The 20,773-nt window shown below is 37.9% G+C and overlaps 1 protein-coding gene across 1 annotated transcript in view; it reads right to left on the bottom strand.

The window, feature by feature from the left end:
• The window catches only part of OTOGL (otogelin like), a 97,780-nt gene that overhangs the window by 36,191 nt on the left and 40,816 nt on the right, over positions 1–20,773 (bottom strand). Inside the window, exons 26-31 of the mRNA XM_081999589.1 lie at positions 10,271–10,405; positions 9,654–9,800; positions 7,843–7,962; positions 5,493–5,609; positions 2,529–2,685; positions 1,933–1,959 (exon numbers count right to left, since the gene is read on the bottom strand). Of these exons, the coding sequence (XP_081855715.1) occupies positions 1,933–1,959; positions 2,529–2,685; positions 5,493–5,609; positions 7,843–7,962; positions 9,654–9,800; positions 10,271–10,405 (703 nt within the window). The remainder of the gene's footprint in view (positions 1–1,932; positions 1,960–2,528; positions 2,686–5,492; positions 5,610–7,842; positions 7,963–9,653; positions 9,801–10,270; positions 10,406–20,773) is intronic.

Below are 20,773 nucleotides of genomic sequence, written 5' to 3'. Positions count from 1 at the left end.
AGAAATTATGGAAAGTCAACTATACCTAGCAAGATCTACATGCTGCTACTGTACTGGGTCAGATTTCTTGGAGGAGAAAAACATCATCTACTATGTGATGCTTATTATAGGATCTGAGTTGCTAGAAAAGATGTATCAAAAGTCCCATTCATATCATTGCGTTTAGTCAAGTTTCCCTTCCTTTTCAATATCTTGCTCTCCATAAAGACCATGCACAGTGTCCAAATAAAAGAGGGGATGCCACAGGAGTTGTTTGTTAAATGAATACCACTCTCATTCTAAGGAACTGTTCTTTACAGTACAATACTTGTGAGATTTGTTCATAAAATCCTGTAACCTATCAATTTAAAAATATAACAGGTCCCAGTTCTGAAATTTACAGTACAAGCACAAGCTAACATCCTTCTAGAGCTTTTCCCTGACTGCTAAAATATGCTGCATGGTGCATTAATCCATTCCCACATTAATTCACCCCCATATGATGAAATTTTTAATTGAGACATTAAGGATTACTACGAACATTCAACACAGCTGGGCCATTGACCTTCACCCATTAAAAACAGAAGCACTGTTAAAATGACATACATCAAGTCAAAGAAAAAGCCCGTCAATTGATCCAATTGAGTTTTTAATTGAACCAGAGCAATCTCTTTTATATGTCAATGAAAAAAGGAAAAATAAAACAAAGCAAGCCACTTCAGAATGAAAACCTACAAGATAATTGCATAGCGTGACAAAAGTTCATAAAATTTATGAGACACTTTTTTTTTCCAAAAATCATACCAAACTAATTATTATTCTGATTAGTCTTAACTCAGTGTCATCAGAGATGCATTATATCCACATCATTCAGTTTTGGAGAAAAGGACTTCCATTTCCCTGTGCCAAAGGCAATTAGTTCAGTGAGGTGAAAATTCAAATGGTAATAACCATGTATAACCTTCTAAGATGCACACTAATGTGTCAGTATTTGAATTCCTTACCAATGTAGGATTGTCTGTTTGTGTTTCTATAGGACAAATCTCAAGTAATACATGAGATATTGCACAGAAATACACTGTTTTAGATACCCATAGCAGAACAGGAGGAAAGAAAAAGTCAGTATAATGACATAATGATATTAAGTTGACAAGGAATATGTCACAAAATGACATACAATATTCCAGGCTGCTCATACAAGTCATGTCTCCTCTCAAAGGGATTTGAAAGTCCAGTGAACTTGAGGGATTGTGACTATGCAATCCTACCCTAAGGAATGGGGAGAACGGAAAAGAGATAACCTCCAACACTGCTGCAGCTGGCAGAGATTCTTCTCAGCACAAGCTACCAAGGGTTTTATTTGCAGTGTGCACTGTGTCATGTTTCATCTGGGATGCCAGATGTGTCATTTTGCTTACAACGACGATGTTTGTTTCCGTGCCACCACTGTTCCTGCACATAGAGCAGAGACACCCATGGGGACTTGCTTTGCTAACTTGCTGAGCTCATTAAACTCACATACACAAATCAGGAGTACAAAAAAAAAAAAATCATTCTAACCTGTGAAAGAGAGAAATTACCAAACCGTATTTTCTTCCAGGGTTAGTCTGAGTGAACTGACATAAGAAAAGTGTCTCTTGGGTATTTGTTTTTAAAAAAGAAGTAAAATAAGTGAGGGGGGAGAGATAAGTATCTCAAAACAGCATCATACAGAAGGAAAGATGATAGAATAGTACAGCAAAGCAGCTTTCTGTATTCTGGAGTGGTCGATGTGGGGAATTATCTGCAACTAAATGCTTTATAAAAATGGATTCCATTTTGGAACCAGGGAGTACAGATTTGTTTCTAGCACATAGCTAGCTGGTACACTAGAAAACACAAAGAGTAAGTGTATTCAGCAAGGTGTATAAATATGAGGATGAATCAAAGACAGTAATATCAAATACTACATACCTCGGTTGTAATATTCACAGTCATAAGCTAAAAGAAAAAGAAAACAAGCACGTTGTTATTATTATAAAGTAACAACAGAATCTATGCATATCTGCATCCTCAAAATGTAAAATTCACTTTCATCAGAAGAAGTTTCATTTCCCATAATGAGTCAATGGGAAGTCATAAATTCAGTGACTTTATTTCCTTAGGCTTTTATTCAGTGACATATAGCCGTATTTAAATAAATGTGCCAGGACAGCAGACCAGAAGTGTGAATTATTCTACAGACAAGAACACTTCTTGCTGTCAATGAAAAGTAGAATGGACTGAATCTCTTTGCAGCCCTACACAGAACACTGAACGTACCCCAGATCTGGTATAGCAGTGCCTTTCCAACTGTCTTCACACTGGCACAGCCTGAGCACAACCAGTCCTCTTCACAAGACGGCAAATTTGAGTGTATGAGACTAACAGTTAAAACATAGACAGCTTGAAAAATGTGAAGAAGAACATTTATTATTCACTTGTTTCCATCATATTTGTATTATTGGGCAGCAAAAGGCCAAAGATGCCTCAAAGATGAGCTCTGGTGCGAGGCCAGTTAAGGTACATACCACAGAGCGAAGGAGATCGCCAGTGAATCGCTGCTCCTTGCTGGCAGCACTTATGGGCATAAGCTGCAATACTGGTACACAAGCACTCACAGTCCCCACCAAGATTGCAGTTGCATGTATCTGTGTGACAATTTTTGACAAAAGAAGTCACATCAATCTGGCGAGAAAAAAAAAAAAGAGGCCTGGTGACTTAATTGCATGAGCTGGACAAATTCCAGTTCTACCATTTTCAGCAGGAGTGCTACCTCTGGATTGACTGATAGAATTTAACACCAGAATAAGGTATTTTCTAAGGTTTGGGCACATTCCTATACAAAAAGTACACTTCAAATCATCAGCTTCTACATTGCAGAGGAAGAGACGATTTCAAGCAGTGACTACTAACAAGTATGTCTGTCCATACACTTGCTGTTCTTCGATTTTGGAGAGTATATGGAAGATGGCAGTTCTGTTTTTATAAGGCAAATACTGCCATCTATAGTCATGCTGCCAGTTTTGCATGAACAACAACAGTCAGAGCTGCAGCTCTGATTATAAAGTAATTAAAGTAATCATGTGTAGAGGAAGATTTGGTCAGGGAAAGAAAGCTTGAGCATGCTGGTGACATTTTGCAGGAAAATATTTCTTATCGCACTTATCAAGATTTTAATATACTTGGCCCACAAACCTTCATTAGATCTTCTGGTCTATGTCTGAGGATGTCTACCCACGTCCTCACTCTAGAATCCTATCCCATTATTTCATGGTTTTACATGATACATTATTTCTTGGGTTTTAATCATCTTTTTTCTAATGTTGAGTAACGTTTCCAAAACAGTGTTCTTACTCAACATAGGGAATGTTTAAATCCATGCTTTTCTTCAGTTTAGACTCTGGCCTAGCTCAGTTGAAGAGCACGCAAATGGCACACTTCAGATTACAGAAATACCATCACAGTAACAAACTAGCACTTATCTAACATGGAGAGAGCTTCTCATCTGGCAGTTGCTAGACGCTGGCAGGGGTGCAAAGTCTTTTTCTGCCTTCAGTGGAGGGAGATGCCATTTTGCTTTCATTCTTTTTCTTATTTTGAAAACAAGGATACAGCTGGCGTGGGGACACAAGCATGAGCTCCACTGAAAATGGTTGTAATGGTCTCGCAGGAACCACCAAAGAGCTCAACCTGTCTCTCATATTTGCAGGTCAGCATCTTTCAATGGGTCAGCAACACCCTGCTGCTGTGACAAACTGGGAGCCTCGGGTCAAAGCTCCTGCTGAGTTCAGGATTTATGAGGAAGACTTTTTTCTGCAAGTGTTGAGGCTCCTCAGCCCTTGCTGAGTTCAGCACTTAGCTGGGCAACTGCAGTCAGTCAGTCGCTGCCAGCCAGAGATGCAAGACTTTGTCTCCCTGAAAACGGGGTTTTCCAGCCTCAGCTGAACTCTGAGGCCGCCTGACCCACAGGCAGGAGGTTGCCTCCACGCACAGCAGGATCCCTCACCACCCACACCGCAGGAGCGACTGTAAGAGCGCAGCTCCAAGCATATCCTGAAACCCACAGGTACACTTGCTGTTTCTTCTTTGCCCCCGGCACCAGACTCTGCTTGGGCTTTTTTCCTTGGCACCCAGTTCCCCATCCATGCAGCCAACAGTCAGCTGCAGATATCCATGATAGGAGGTCACTTTACATGAGAGTTTTAAGAGCTGTATTTTCACACACTGATGAATACGTTGCAAAAACACCTGAAAGAGGTTTGCCTTACAGGCCTACCCATACAAGGTGGATATGTGCATGTGAAAATACTTGACTACTAATTAAATGACATGTTTTGCACCTGACATGCATTTTTTAATATTATTATGCTAAAATTTTGGCATAATATTTGCAAATTTTAATCACAACATGGATAAGATCCAGAAAATGTATGTTCAAGAGAAAACATCTTTCTTTATGAGTTATAATAATAAGCTCCTTAAAAACTCTCAAAAGTTCCATTTTTATTTATTACTTTCCACTTTGAAAATACACTCATCACTGTGTTCTCAGGCACATGCTCAAAAAATTCTTTACATAGTAACAAAAGTCAACATTAATAAATCTCTTGGGTTAAGCTACTGCAACCTCCTCCTCAGGCAAATTCCTAACCATATTGATATCAAACTTCAGTCCTGAAAGTCAGGAGGTTCAGCTGAGACATCTAATGATCTCATTTAGTATTAATAGTCATAAAGAAAATAAGAGATGAGATGAAATGTTATAGTGGGTCTTGCTTGCGCAAGTGTAAAGAATGTTTGATAACTAAATACCTTTCGGAGGTTAAAATCAGAAATAGGGAAAAACGTATACAGCATGTCTTGAGTTGATAAAGTATGGACTAAAATGGAATAAAAGATTCCCACACAAGCTATTGTTGTGTTCATCTTGTCTAGACTGAACTTAAGGACATTCCTGTAACTCAAGTCCCAGGCTCAGCCAGGTATTGGGAAAAAAAGGACAGCAAACCTCAGAGTTTTGATAAAAAGCACATGATAAGCTGTCAGCCAATTAAAAATACTGATAGCTCTGAAGATGAAATCTTACTCTCATATTTCTTTCTATATGAAGCATGCCAATTAACAAAATAAAACCATTTGAGATAAGCTGTATGCACATTACACAAACGCTTATTTTAGAATCCTGCAATATACACAAAAGCCTTAAAAAAATAGTTACCTATATAAAAGATGCTAAAAAAACTAAAGAGAACAGAACTTTGATTATCCAGTCTACTAACTTATGGCTCCCAGTTATCACTATCATGTTTAGGCTCCAGTCTTGAAAGGGACAAGGAGCACAGACATAGCCCACCCACATAGAGACACTTGCAGGGCTCTACTCTGTATCCTCCACAGCATCCAGACTGAGGGGAATGGCAAGAAGAAATTATTTACTGGAATTTTAATATTTTCCTGCATGAGAGCACATATTGGATATTTAATAAACTTACCACATTGCGACAAGGAGCAAAAACATCACTATATAAAATGGAGCATTCCTTTTTGGCATAAGGGAACTTGCTCTGGTGTACCTCACATGGTCTTAGTGTTTCATTTGGGCTCTTGCACTTCAAAACAAGCAAAAACACCACAAATATTTTGTACAAAGTTGTGTTTACCATGGACTCAGGAACACTACAGTATCATATAATTCAATACCTGCATACTCAGATAAATAAAGTTTAAATGCTATCTTCTTCATCATCCCCTTTTCCTGATTTGTTGTTATAATTGAAAACATTTGCACAAAAAAGAATCTTTGTGTTTTGTTCTGAAGTACTAAAATGTTCCTGCTGTCTGCTCAGTGCATAAAGACAAAATGTTTTCTTTGTGACACATTATAATCATTACCAGAGCAACCAACTGTAACATCACAAACACATGGTCCAAATCCATCCCTGGTGGTTTTGCACTGACTTTAAATGGAGTCACACTACAGATGGCTTTAAGCCCTGTAAGTTCAAATAAAGAAGCAGCAGTAGGAGGAGAGCAGCCCATAAAAAAATAGAGTCAAAGATCATCATGATAACTGAAAAATGGCTGAGATACAACTCTGTCTTTTAAAGCCTCTCTTCAAGAAGAAAAAACAACAAACAGAAAAATATAACAAAATGACACTTAGCTCAGAAAACACATGTTCATCCAAAACCATACTCTCTTGGTGCAGTGGGGAAGCCCCGGGGGGTAACGATGGATTATTATTAAGGCAGCTTTAGGGTGTCCCACCACAGCCTCAGCTGCAGTGCAGTCACCCATCTATGCTGCCTTCCTTTGCGGATGCTTTGACACCGCCGTGGGGGGATGTGCTATCACTCTGAGGAGGGAGAAAACCTGGAAGCATCTTCATGGTGCCATCTTCATGATGCCAATGCAAGCACATTTGCCAACAGCAGAGTTGGGTTCTAGGCCTCCAGCTATCAAATACTGCCTTACAGTATTTAGATTTTTCTGAAAAGATGACCAGGATACATTTCTGCAAAGGCCAAAGGTCCTTTTTGAAAAAATCCCTAACACCTACTGCGGAGGAAGATGAAGTGTCAAGTCTGGGTAAATGCAGGCCGCTGGCGAGGTCAATATTGAACTCGGATCCTGAGTGCTCTGGCAGCCACGGAAATCAGAAGATTACATGAGATTTTACAAATATATATATATATATATGGCCACAAAAAAGCAAGTGCAAGTTTGGGCTGTGTAAGCAAAGGTCATAACATCCTAGAAGTTAATGTGTTCTGCAAACACTACACACTTTTTTTAAAGCAGCCACTGAACTGATAAATTAGAAAAGAAAAATTCATACACTTCATGCAAAGTATTTGAACATTTCTTTATGTACCACCTTCTAGATGAGCAGTATAAACACCAACACTACACATATGCCTTGCTTCCTCACACAACTGAAACATTTTATGTAGAGTAAAATAGATCCAAAGGGAGATATTGAGGGAGAGAAGCCTCAAAATATTTACTCCAAAGCAGAATAGGTATCATATTCTTTCATGAGGTCAGAGGTTCAATTTCCTGCTGTGAGTCAAGGAGAGGACAGATTAAAAACTGTTTCTCACAGACATCCTGAGGGAGTGCTTTACAAATACTGATTTTTCAGGAGGTTCACAAGGCTATAAAACCTTACATCTTGTCAGCACAAATTAATAAACTACCTATTCTTCTGTGTTATAAAACACAGTTGTGGTCATACACTTTCTACAGCCTCTTCCCTTCTCCTCAGAAACCAAGTTTCCATAATGGGTTGTACCTGTTGCTGTTCTAAGCCTTTTCTCTCTCACCCCTTCACCACCACTGCTTCGTCAGTTTGTTCGCTGTTTACAAACTGCAACTAAAAAACAACCACCAATTTTTTTTTCAGTGTTCAGAAAGAAACTTTTTTCCAGACCTTTTTTTACAGCATTCAGTTTCTATTTGCTTTCAAATATTCTGATGCCTGCACCACCAGAGAAATTACAATTGTTTTTAAAATCAGTCTGGATCTGAAATATCAGAAACAATGTATATAACTTTGTAGAAAATTGAAATCCAGACAGCTATGATAATTATATTACATAGAGAAAATATTTTTTTCCCTGAAGAGATTGCTTGGTTTCATTTAAATTCAGTATATGTTTCCTATGATATAAGGCATTATTAACACCTTTCACATCTACAGACATAAAAATTAAAATGTCCTCTTATACACTGACCATGAGTTCAGAAAATACCTGTATATCATATGCTTATAACATGTTCATTTATGAATTAAAATTATAATCCTTTCCTTCTAATTTTTTTTCTGGATATGGGACTTACCTGTCCTAATACCCAGCTGTCTCCAAACACCTGTGCATTTCTCACCTCCATGTTGTTTGATGTAGTCAGATCATTTGAAGTATATTTGTCAAAATTTCCACACAAACCTGCTAGTTTACCCTACAAGAGAAGAAGGATTTTTTTTTTTACATATACTGACAGCCAAAAATCGGTACAAATGACATATGTGAAATAAAATATACTTAAACTGAAAAAGGCGAATGCAACTCTGACTTAATACTTTGAAAATATCTGACACTCTGCTATGCTTACAGTTCCATATTGCAAATAACTTTTAATAGAATTTTATGTTTTCTTTTTTTCTTTCTGTCTTCCAGAACTTGTTCTTACTGTCTGCCTGTGACAAGGGACTGGAATCTAGTCATTTTTTTTTTCTGAAAGCTTACTAGTGCATCCAGTCCAAAAGTCAAAAGTTCAGGTGAATTACCTCATGATTGTGAAGCCTCACTAGCTGTCATTAAAACTTGCTACCTATAATTTTAGCTCACAATAGCAAAAACATTTGTAATAGCATTTACAAAAGAGACAGCTGCAACTTTCTTGTGTTGGGACATGTGCTGCTGATGGCAAAAGTACATATACGTGCATACACATATATTTACAGAGGGAAGAAGATATTTCTGCACAACAGTAAAATGTAGAGTTGGATTTCTAGGGTGCTGTGGCTTACTCTAATGAATTTGTTTTCCTTAAGATCTGCTGCAGCCATTATCTTACTGAACTGGAGTCTCTGGAAGAAACAGTCATTAGAAACAGAAAGAGCTTGAAGTATTTGTGTCCCTGCATGCAACCTGTAGAACTCAGCTCCCTGCTAGCTTACTCAAAACTGGAATTTTTTTATCACTATGTGTATTGATGGCTGATAAATCAGCTTGTATGTGAAGTAAGCATTTTATGGTTATTGAGACAAAAGCCTATAATAATGTTCCTTTAAAACCAGATTAGATGGTCATTATAACTTTGAATTACACTTCAAAAAAATCTGATACTATATTCTAGCATAGAGTTCTTTCTTTTCTTTTACTGGAAAGAGTCCCCTCTCAATACGTGTGCTCATGGTTGAGACGAAGCAGGAGTGTAATTGTCAGATGTGCAGATAAGGTTACTCTGCAAGGACCCAAAAGCTGAATTGCAGAGACACCGAGGCAGATGATGTTGTAGGAATGGAACAGCGAAAAGCAACTGGCAAGAGAAGGAGCCTCATACTCTTCCCTAGATCATGGCTGAACCCTGTCACAATATACTTATTAGGTTTAAATGTCATTTTTTGTCTAGATCCTTTCCTGTATATTGTTTTCTTAATTTAAACCCAAGATGTGACTCCATCTGTTCATCTCAGCAGCCTCTGCTACATCTCAGGGTGCAGTTCCATCATCAGCATAATCCAATCTGTGCTATAAACCTGCTGTCTTCCATGTGACTAGATATGAAACCTTCTTTACCATTGGCTTCAGCAATCATGAAAACCCAGCAAAGTGAGTAGCTTAAAACCAACCCTCTCTTCCCACCCCCAAAGAGCTGAATCACTGCATATCTGTAAGGTTGCAATGTGTGGCACAACAGAATAAACATGCATGTAGGAACTACCCCTTCTCTTCAGGAGCCCAGTCATTAAATCCCATTCTCCATTTCTTTTTACCTGGGAAATGCTAGCAGCTGAACATTGTGATAAACAACTGTATCACTGGGAAAGTTAGTCATGAAGAAAAGACAATCACAGTTATTCAATAAAAGATCATGCTAGCAACACAGAGAGCTACACAAAATCTCAGGTTTTTATTTTGGCTCACCTTCCACTGAGGTCCAACTTTGATATGCATCATTGTCTTCTTATCCCACAGAATTGTAATGTCCTGTTCTGGAAAGTGTATCACAGTGTAATATCCAGCCTTCCAAAACTGATAGCTAGACTTGTTTTCCTGTCCCCTTAAGATCTTCTGACAGAAATGAATATTTATTAAGATATAATAAAGTAATTCTACCAAGGTATGCAGCTAATTAACAACAAAGTGTATACTGAAGAGTGTCTTTAGCATATAGCTGGATCAGTAATATCTCTAGAAATGTTGTTTAATACTTTGATATTTTGTCTTTTCAATCATTCAAGTTTGCTTTGATTTTGTACTTTGGTGTCCCCTTCAAAACCAAGTGGAAAGAAACAAGTAAATGCCAATATGCTTCAGCTGCTTGAGGCTTCTGAGCAGTCCTCTTTGTAGGACAAATAGAACTTGAAAAAACAATGAAAAAATAAGAGTTTTCCTGGGACCTGCTGCTTTATCTGAGCCAAGGCACTTGTACTATGTTAACTCAGACTGAGAGACATCTTCCAAAAACATGCTCCGTTAGAGTTGTAACTTTACAGTGCTTATCTTAAAGGGCAACCCAAAAAGGAAAGAAAATAACTAACCTGCTTCCCAGAAGATTCACTAAAATAAATCTCAGTGTCTCCAACAGTGATGAAAACATTCTTCGAGCAAACAATATCATTGTCAAAGCACTTTTTGTTCTGAGCAATTACAGATATATTTGAGTTATCTGTGCTCTGCAATATATGAAGAAGAAATCATTTTACTTATAGATTCAATTGCATTTCACTCCTGCAGATTTATTCCAGCTTACCATCACAAAAAGATGGACAACTTAATATTTACACATCTTTGAAATGAAATTGAAGAAAGCTACCAAACAAGAAAATGCATTTTTAAATTCAAAGCTGAACCCACAACCAACTCACACTTTGGAGTTAAACACAAAGAGCCATTATGTTCAGCTGTGAGTCCTCTTTCTGAGGACTTCACAAACTCAGAGGATCAGCCTACCCTTAAAATAAAAGTCTGGTTTAGGCTTTTAAAATGTGCTTGTACATGGAATCCAATATTTACTGCACAGTATGGTTGTCAGAATCAAGACATGCTATAAAAAGAGCTTTATTTTTAAACCAAGGTACATGAGATCAAGCTGGTTTTGTATTTTTAAAACCAAGAAACCTACCATCTGTCAGTAGTAGATAGAATAATTTTTGTACCACCACCCAGCAAAATTCACAAAACCATGAGTCATACTCAATGTTACTGGAGGGGGCAAAGATTTCTGCTGATATTTTTGGGTTTGTTTTTTTCTTTAACATTTAGAAGATTTGTCTACTCTGTTGTCTTTTGATTTGCTGGTGGTTTAGTACTCAAAATTCAAATTTACTGCCTTCACAATCCCACATCTGCTGGCTCTACAGCTTGTAAATTAATTTTGCGTTCTAGGCACATAAAATCACTTTTGCACCTTGGTTCAACATGTTTATTCACCTACAGCTTCTGTGGTTCCTCTGTACCCTGAGGGAAACACACATGCACCCTGTAATCCTCCATGCTAGGATTGGTACTGGAACAAGGGAGACCAGCTGTATTTTCAGAGTTGATAACACTACCACAAACAAAAATAAAGTTGAGTTACTCTTATTGTATCTTATTTTAATCTGCCTTTCAAATAATTTCTGTACCAAACCTTGCAAGTCAACAAGAAGCCGTAACTATAGAAAAGTCTTGAGTAAGTTAACTTTATACCATTAATACAAGCCACAAACAGTGCTTCCGAATGCAGTTTAATTTTTGACCAAATTCAGTCCTACAGTCATGACAAACCTGAGACAGACATGAAATAAAAATCTTGGAAGTGGCAAGCTATATATTTCACCTACTGAGTCATCCAGTCTTACATGAAACACTTAAGTAGTGCTGGAAACAAAAAGATGTTTAAACTTCTTTTCTTACTCCCACCTTCTTTTAAACACTCTCTGAGATCATTACTAGCTGAAACTAATTGCAGATGCTAATGGGCACAGTGGGCAAGAAGGGAATGGTTGGTCTCAGCAGTTCCTCAGTCCTGGGAACTCCTCTTCGCTCTCAGCAATGCTCTTGGTGAGCTCCACTTGGCCACAATGGGAGGGATCCCTTGCCTCGGTTTGTGCCCACAGCATCTCTCTCCAGAGCTTTGCTGCCTCCCTTGGGTGGTGTACCGCTCCCTTGGTCAGTGTACCCCTGAAAGGTGCTGGATATATACTCCTAACTAGTTCTTGCCTGTTTCACATTTGTACCCTTATTTGTTCTGTGCTCATCATAATTCAAGAGTAAAAAACCATATCAGCAATTTTTTCTCACCAGTGAGAAATATTGCATACAGAAAACATGGGTGCTACAGGAAGCAACTTCCCCCCCCCCGCCCCTAATAAAAGTCGTAGTGACCAAACTGTTTAAAGAACACTTTCAATCTAAAAAAACCCCAAACAACCCAACCCTAGATGAAGGGAAGCGTAGAGGTATTTTTGGTGCCAGGCAGACAAGGTGCTACAGCTTTGCTGCCCTTAGTCTAGCATGGCCCACAAACCAGAGGATGCTGCTACTTGGCATAGAAAATGCTCTACAGCAAGCGTGAGAAAATGCGATGAACAAAAGGTATGGGAGACTGCCTGCAAGCTTTATGTTACCCTAATGCTAGGGCTTAAGAAAAAGGTGGCAGGTGTTAGGAATTAGCTTGGAAGCCAACAGCTAAGGTGGGTAAAGCTAGCCACTAGCTGGTAGTGGTGAGGGGGTGTAGGAAATCAGCTCTTCATGATTTAGCAGGGGAAATCAGTTTAAAAGTACTGAAAGCTTCAGGTTAAAGCAAAGTTCATCTGTTCCATTCTGTTGTAAAGTTGTTTTAGGCTACACTCAGAATAAAATTGATCACTACCTTTTTGGGAAATACACTGTGTTTTAATTAAGCCAGGCTTGCAGCTGGAGTCAGTCCAGTAATTATTCCCCTCCAAGTCAGATAACAGCTCAGAGCATTTTTGGATTTATTGGACATGATGGGGTAAATTAAAAAGGAGACAAACTCATTAGTTTGGTAGATTGGATGCAAGCTGATACATTGTGTGCTGGCCAAATGAAAAGTGAGCAAGGAAGCTACCTCACTGCCATGTGTCCGTTCAGAAAAGGACTTTGCTTGCAGTCTATGGGTATATTTGATGTCTAGGACATTGCGGGCTGTTTGCATTGCAGAGTTCATTCCTCTTCAGTTAGCTTAGCCTCAGCAAAAGGGGACACTCTGAGTTAATAGGGAAGCAATTTCTTCAATGTAAGAAAAGAGATGGAGGGCTTTATTTTAAATAAGGATAGTTAATTCAGGCTTATTATCCCACAGTAAAAATACACCTTTTTTGGCAATGAAGACAAGTTCTTGGAGCAGCAGCGGGTAGCTGTATTAGCTATGCTAATTGACACTGCTGCCTGTGCCTTCTCACAGTCCAGGCCAGTCCCTTCAGCTGAACAGCATCAACATGCTCGAGTTAGAAGTTTTTGTGTACGGTTGGGATTTGAGCCAAGGGCAAAAGTTGAGTTATATTTCAAGTTAACTCTGCAGTAGAGAGAAGGCTGGAGGCAGGCAGTGTTTTGCTGACCAAAGCCAGAACAGGGAGTCCTGAAGACAGGTGAAGTACTTCCTTGCTTGTAGGACTGCATGTTGGTGTTAAATTACTAGCAATGATGCAAAATAGAAATTCAAAGAGACAATGGTGGTGGTTCGGTAAAGCTATGAGTAAACCAGACGTTTAAGAAAAAAGGCTTTGCATTAAATCCTGAGTCTTCTGTGCTTTCTCTCTTTCCAATTAAATCTTAGACCTAAACCCAAATATAAAAACACCATTATGGTTTATGTAGCTCTTGTGGCTCAAAGTTTTCACAATAGGATTTGCTTTACATACATACCCTTGCCATTCTCTCCGTACATCTCAATAAAAATCAAATCCTTTCCCAGCCATACAGCACCAGCCAAATTCAAAGTTGAATGACATGGTCTTCAAATTATTCTGTAACTGCTACATGTGTAGCCTCTTTTTTCATCAGGGAAGAAATAAAGTGCAATTGAAACTTAGCGCTTAACTATTGCCAATACAAAAGAAAGAACAGGGACTATTTAGATAAAGTGAGGATCATCTTTTAATGTTTGTATAAGACAGTGAGGTCTTGGGCAAATCTTGAGGGACTGTGGTATTATAAATGGTAATGATCGAGTTCCATCTCTAATCTGCACTGGATCCACACAGGTATGAAAACAAACTTTTGTCACTACTGCTGGAAGAAATGTCTGAATAGACACCAGGAGCAGGTCTAATGAATAACAAGGTGGGCTTTTTTTTTGGTTTTCTTTTTTTTTTCTGCAGTCTCTTTCCAAGACAGAGTTGCTCTTTACCTTTTTAGGTAAAATGCACCCAACAGGGGATGTACTACAGTTCATCATGCGAAACCTACTTATGCTGACAGAAACTAGAAATAAAATGGTTTTCCCACTGCAAGAGTATCTTCCCACGTAAATTACCATAACCAGCCTGTTCCAACTTAATATCAGTTTCTTTGTGATAACATGGAGTTGCCAAGCAACAGGGAAGACAGAGTCACAGCTCTGGGCAGTCAGTCAAAAGCTCATTGTCAGTCCTGCTTCTCAGGACATTCTTTTTCTAGACTTCACTGCACTTTTTTTCCATATTTCTTCCTAACCGAAAAAGCAAAGCACTGCTTTCCACTTTTTCTTTTTTTTTTCAGTAGTGCTTGGGAATGCTAGGGTTTATTTTTGTTAGAAACTTTCTATTTCAATATCCCATTAGAAATTTTCTATCACTATCAACCAATAACAACACTGTGTGGTGTGCTTACATAGTCAAAATGCAGCCTGGGAGAAGACAATTTAAAAGTGTCTGTATTTATCTTTGAAAGTTTCATTAAAGTCTAACTGTTCAGTGTAAAGACTCATTCTTTTCCATTCGTAATACCCTGATTTCCCCTTTTTTTTTTTTCCCCCTTCAATATGCTAACTTGCAAACTGGGCTGGCCATAAGAACATCAAGGGGCATACTGGGAACTGGATAGAGATAGATTAGTCCTATTTTCCGTTTGTTTTAATAACTCTTTAGAGGTTTTCACATATAGCCACATGCACAAACAAATGCAAAAAGCTCTAAAAATACTGAAAAAAATACACAGTAGTTTAAAAAGTAGAATTTGCTTTCTCCCTCTGACATATTTTCAGAGATACTGTTAGTTCTGTTCAGACTGAACTGTTCAGGAAATTTTATGGGAACTCAGAATTAGTTTGGTGGTTGTTTATTGGGCTCTGAGTTTCTTCTGAAGGAACTTAACATTTGAAACTAATACTTCTAGTGAGCTTGAGCCTAGGAGAAGTAAAGCATCTTAGCCCAGATTTAGTGAGCATTTAGGGATAAATATTTAAGTGGTTTTGGAGAGCAGACAAATGCCTTGGCACCTTATCTTGCTCTGTTAGTTTCTTGTGCCGTTTTACAGAGGGCGGGGGGGATCTCTAGATAATCCATGAAAACACATTAGTTATGCAAAACTTGTTCACAACTTACATCAAGAAACATCTCCTATTGGAAAGCTTCTTTCATTTTGCTCATGTGATAATTTCTTCTGTACCATTGCAAAATTATATATATATACACACACTCTGTGTAACTTTATTTAATCCCTGCTTTTGCATCCTTTACAAATGTGTATCGTCAAATGCTTTTCCCCATAGCTATTCAAACGTTGGAGCAATATTGCTTGGAGTCAGCAGATGGCACTGATAGACATGGTCTCAGCTTGGGAAGAAATCCACATGAAAGTTGGGAAAATATATTATAGGATAGATAGGAGGTGATCCTCTTACAGGAGAGAGAAAAGGAGTGGTAATAGTACTTATTTTTCCACTGATGTTATGTATTTCTATACAAGTATTTAAAAAAAAAAAAACAACCACGTTTAGGAACTAAGAACCTGAGAGCTAAATTGCTCATGCATACACACATGCACGTATATTCTCTTTCCCTCAGCATCTACAGAGCTGCAGATTATGTGATTATTTTCACTTAAAATATGGCAAAGAAACTTGCAGTAGACCTACAAGATATGACACATTTCTAGCATTGTAGCACAGTTGAGTAGAAATGGAGGAGAGCAACATGACTGAGTAGATTCACTGATGCAAATTCAAAGGGAGTGAGATTATTCCAGCTACTGACTCACCCTCAAACGACTTCCAGATGTCTGCTAATGCATACACAATAACTCTTTCCTATTTCTTTAGAAGTGACTTGCCAAAAGGATACACCTCAGGCAGAATAAACTCTCAATGACTCTTGAGAAAGATGCACAAGTATCTGTGTGCATGTATATGAGAGACAGGAAAAATAAATCATTATATCGTACTTTCTTTATTATACATAGGTTTTTTGCAGTAGATTTTATGGCAATATAGAGTTGTTGGGTGTTTTGAGGTTTTGTTAGCAATATTTTCTAAATCCAGATAATTTTTTTAAATCTATTGTGAATCATGGAAAGTACATGACAGGGAATATTTTACTTTATGTATTTCAAAACCTTGTTCTAAGTCCACGTTTCTTAATTTTGAAAAAGTTGAGTAATCAGATAGAGATCATTGGAAAGGTTTTGTTTTCTTTTTTATATTTTAAGAGAACTACCTTAAAAGGTTTCAGAAAAGATCATTTAAAGGAGATTTTCTTTTGTTTCATTTATTTAGCTTTGCCTGGTTGTGTATCAGATTTGGCTTTTGCACAGGTCACATTACTGCAATCCCTTTGTAATTAAAAATGAGGTATTCTGAAGATTAAGGATTTGGAAACAAATATTTGAATGTTCCCAAGTGACACATTCTGCAGCACAAGCTATTCTGAATCACAAATGAGCAGCACAGTTGGTGGTGCTAGTTTTAAATTTTTTAAACAGGCATTTATGTACGACCTGTTAGTGTTGTTTTATTAATAAGTGCACAATAAATGTCAACATTTTATCATTGTTGGTTGTAATGATAAAGTACAATGTAACAGCAAAAAAAAAAGACAAGATATAGTGGTGATAAATTTGCCTTTTCTGAGCTCCAGCAAATGATGGCAGGAGCTAGAAAGCTGGAACTTGCACAAAGCTTTTACTTTTTTTAAATATAATGAATGTTAAATGTGTTCATTTACACTGGTGAAGATTAGTTTCTATGCATTCAGAAACAAAAATACTCATATCCTGACCTAAACCAGAGTAAATTTAATTCACAGTTCTTGTAGCTCACCGACAACATCACCAAGAGTCAGAGGACGTAAACTGCTAAGCAGCATCTATAGGTGACTAGCCTGAACATCGTGCCACTTCAAACACAGAAAAAGGCCTTCATTTTACTGCTGCAAACATACCACACAGCTTCCTGAAACAACAGCACATGATGCTGGTTTTTGCTCATCTTTTACTCCTGTGTCAGTAGATGGGCATCAACAGTCCACAAAGCTGTACCCACCAGAGGCGATCCAACTCAGGCAGTCATTCTTGCAGTGAACTGCCTTTTCAAGCAGCCATCAAATTATAACATTTTAGAGTCAGTATAGCCAAAGGGCTGTTGGATGCTGAACATCTCCAAAAGCAGAAATTCAAGGTGAAAAGGTCACTTTCTTCAAGCTGTGTGGTCACTAATGGCAAGGTCCTGAGAAAGAGGATCCAACTTCTGAGTCACAACATGCACACACCAACTCCAAATTGCCATTCTCATGGCAAGAAACTTTTCTCCAAGCCTTTCCTGGAAGCCCTCCACACTAATCTGTACAAATTGAAAGAAATCTTTCCTTTGTTGGAGAATAAAAGTGATTCATTCACTGCATAATTTAATGGTCTGGAGAATTAGGTGGTGGAAACGGAAAGGCACATAGAGGTAATTGAGTCTGAAATCATTGATCTAGAGAAAATGGAACCATAGCATAAATCCATTGCCAACTATAATAAAATATTTTGCTAACAGAAAGGGTAGAACAAATGGAAAAACAGGTACAAGCCAACGTCATCTGCGCACTGTGCTTCCCAGCTGAAGACAAGGATGGAAGGATGGAAGGGGATGTCTCGTACAGAGAGCTCGCTACTGACCCTTACAGGACTTCCAGAGAAAAAAGAGTGCTTCCAGAAAGTTTCCCTCCGAAATCATGGGACTGATGAAAAGCAAACTGTTGGTATTCTTTGCAACTAGAGCAGGGCAAATTATTCACAATAAATAATATTTTCACTAAAATGTAGTCTCTCTTTTTCTGGACACAAATGTGCATGCAAATTGTCAAGAAACACATCATTATTTCTACTCAGTTACTGTTGCTATAAATTATTTGACAAGTGTTTTAGGTGGACATATTTTGGCACATCACTTACTCATGAAACTATTTGCTGGAATGTGGCTCTGAGAATTAGATATGTTAATTGAAAAATTAAAGTCATTCTGACTGGAATGTTACAGTTTTATTCCCTGAATAGGTTAAAATGACTTTTAGAGTCCAGTTTTCAATTTAAAATATTTGTACTTTTAAATTCAACATTATTTACTTCCCCATTAAAATCTTCAGAATCTATTCAAAGAAAATATTTGTCTTAACTATGAATAGTCAGCTTGACAATGTTGGTTAACCATGAACCTGCAGCTTTATAGTCCTCCATAGGATGACTAACAGAACGGAGAATATATTAATTTTACAAACAGGCTATGAGAGAGACCATGCAAAATACTATTTCATTCTATAGGTTTGCCAACTTCATGGATCTACAGACTGGCCACCTGGCATAAATGATGCTGAAAAACGCTGCACAAAAAATTACAGATATTCAATAATGGGAAATGGGATAAAGGCTACTTCTGCCTCCTCAAATGTCACAAATGAGTAATTGAAAAATTGTTGCTTTGTGTGTGATTGCTCCAGCTTATGCCAAGTCAACATTTAACAAATTTACCAATCAAGATAAATATATCAGCAAGTAACAGGTAAAAGATTATCAGTGCATCAATCAACTTCTGTATTAAGCACTCTAATAACAGCATAATAAACTAGAATCTTTGAAATTGCCTTAAGTCACAAAAGAAAGGGTATGCAAGAAAAGAGCTCCCTTGCTGTATTCCCCAGGGCAGACCAGATATCTAACACTGGGGACTGCTCATCAATAGCATAGTCATTTGGGAAACTGTAGCACTGGTTCACCAGATCATGCATGTTTTGTTAAATGAACCTCTGCCTTAACAAATGGGCTCTCATGTGATGTGTCCTGACCCAAAAGAGTTACATCTGCACTTCTAATTGCCATAACAGTTCAATTATTTGATTGGTTGTTACTTTCATAATCTTCCAACACACTAAATCTGGTGATAACTCTAGCTTTAAAAGAGCATTCAAGGTTGCATCAAAAAGATTAAAAAGGTGACTTTAAAATGGCCAGACCCCCAATGTCAGATGAAAAGAAGTGAAAATAATTTTATCACATACTTTAAAGTTAGGACTAATCCATAAAATGTGAATACTTGAGGATGAGAACCTAGTTCTGCTGACCTCCATCTTTCAGGATACAGGAATAAAACAGTCCTTCCTTTTCATGGCTTTAGGACCTTATTGACAACCTGCTAAATTTAACGGAAAGAGTTCAGTGGATTGTTTTGTTTTTTTTTTTTAAAAAAGGCAGATAAACATTACAACAGAGCTCCCTCCCATTATAGGATATTCTGACAGATAGACTATCCTTCTAAACTCTTGCTTGGAGACCCCCCCAAATCAGAAAAAAAAAAATTCTGCTTCTTATATGAGGACAAGTCTGAGGGGCTCCAAGGGCACTGACCCTACAAGCCTTAATAAATGCACTGAACTGCAGGACTGAAAACCACCACAAAGCTAGAAAAAGGCCAACATGTGTGATAGAAAGGGAGCAATTTTACTATAAAAGCAGAAGTCTATGAAAAAGGCAAATGAAAGAAATAGACCACAAGTACAAATAACACGCAGTTAAAGTTTGCTAGAAGAATAACACCATTTTGTTATGGAAAGAATGTAGCATCATCAAAGACAGAAGATAAACAAGAAAATGAAAGCAAGCAAGCTATTTAAATCTTCTGAATTAAGAAATTGGTTGGCTTAAATTCATCAATATTCATGTTAGGTAAAATGAATTGTTTACATGATCTACAACGATAAAACTTAAATTAGTTGGTCCACTAAAATTTTGCTTTTTTTTCTTTGAAATTACTAAGGTTTTAATATGTTAGAAGCAAATATTGATGTCTTCTCTGTAAATGTCATTCATCCATACAGTGTATAATGTAACTCCTAATCCCTTGAAAAAGATGAAGATATCGTTTCATGAGACACTACTGCCCTAATATTCTTAATTGCTGCATTAAATCTTTTTCTCCGTTTTCTGACCGATGGATATATCTATTGAACTAGTTATGAAGGGCTTTTTCATAGACCTACTGTCACCTTAAACAAAAAGGCCTGACAGGTGATACCAATGTTGAAAACAAAGTTTGAAGTTTCATAATTGGCTGAAAGTTGATACTTTATTTTTCTCCCATAAGAGCACAAGAGCTCCTTACTAAAAACATAGTAAAAGGTAAGGATGACTTCTTTGTTTGGTACAGTGTAATTGTGGAGTAATCGCTGAGGGGCACTTTGGAAATTTACCCTCTAAGAACAGCATTGAAACCTGGTGGAACGTAGCACTAGTGTATAATGAGTCTGTACCATGGCAATTCCCTAGGCAACCCTAGATGTTGGCAACATCAGGGGAACTTGGTGTGCTGACTCTGGGAGAAATTGCATGGAGCGTGGAGCGGAGTGGAGACGTCGTGGCCACGCTCTGTGAACAAGGGAATTTAAAGGTACACAGTGTGTACATTAATAAGCTGCACGTGCGATGCCCTGGGTCAGTGACCTGTCAACTTTGATGAAATGCTGTACTTGGAGTGAACTTTGCTTATTATAATATCATTATAATACTAAAACGCACACCCCTCTCAAAAGTTACCACCCTCCCAAGGTGCGACCCCTCCTCAATGAGCGTGCGCACTGAATTTTTCCTAG

Source organism: Phaethon aethereus (genome assembly GCF_964289735.1).
Source record: "Phaethon aethereus genome assembly, chromosome: 1".
Taxonomy (NCBI): Eukaryota; Metazoa; Chordata; class Aves; order Phaethontiformes; family Phaethontidae; genus Phaethon; species Phaethon aethereus.
The sequence above is the reverse complement of the archived record's forward strand: the minus strand, read 5'-3'. Positions and strand labels throughout refer to the sequence as shown.